Source organism: Eimeria mitis, genomic scaffold (assembly GCF_000499745.2).
Source record: "Eimeria mitis Houghton genomic scaffold, Emh_scaff2430, whole genome shotgun sequence".
In the NCBI taxonomy this organism is placed as follows: Eukaryota; Apicomplexa; class Conoidasida; order Eucoccidiorida; family Eimeriidae; genus Eimeria; species Eimeria mitis.
In genome coordinates, this window is record NW_013570768.1 from 5,266 (window position 1) to 5,783 (window position 518).

General features: G+C 62.0%; 1 protein-coding gene across 1 annotated transcript in view; it reads right to left on the reverse strand.

Moving 5' to 3' along the window:
* The window catches only part of EMH_0053720 (uncharacterized protein), a gene marked incomplete at both ends in the record, with an annotated part of 1,548 nt that overhangs the window by 410 nt on the left and 620 nt on the right, over window positions 1-518 (reverse strand). Inside the window, one exon of the mRNA XM_013497036.1 lies at window positions 231-516. Coding sequence (XP_013352490.1) covers window positions 231-516 — 286 coding nt within the window. The remainder of the gene's footprint in view (window positions 1-230; window positions 517-518) is intronic.

The window sequence follows — 518 nt, forward strand, 5'->3', positions numbered from 1 at the left end:
CAGCAGCAGGAGCAGCAGGAGCAGCAGCAACGGCAGGGACGCAGGGTACCGAACAGCAGCAGCAGCAGCAGGAGGAGGAGCAGCAGCAGGAGCAGCAGCAGCTGGTGGTCTCCCCCAGTAGACCATTGGACCCCGGGTTCTTGCTGCGGAAAGGCAGCAGCAGCGTCAAGGAGGGCTCCGTGCTGCTGCTGACGAAGGGGATAGGCACCGGGGTGATATTTGCTGCTCACGCTAAGTGTAGAGCAAAGGGAGGGTCAGCAAACATAACTCTGCTGCTGCTGCTGCTGCTGTTGCTGCTGCTGCTGCTGTTGCTGCTGCTGCTGCTGTTGTTGCGGTTGCTGCTGCTGCTCGTGTTGCTGCTGTTGCTGCTGCTGGTGCTGTTGCTGCTGTTGCTGCTGCTGGTGCTGTTGCCGCTGCTGCTGCTGCTGCTGCTCCCGGTGCTACTGCCGTTGCTGCTGCTGTTGTTGCTGCTGCTGCTGCAGGTGGGTCGAGGCGGCGCTGCAGCAGATGCAGCAAAC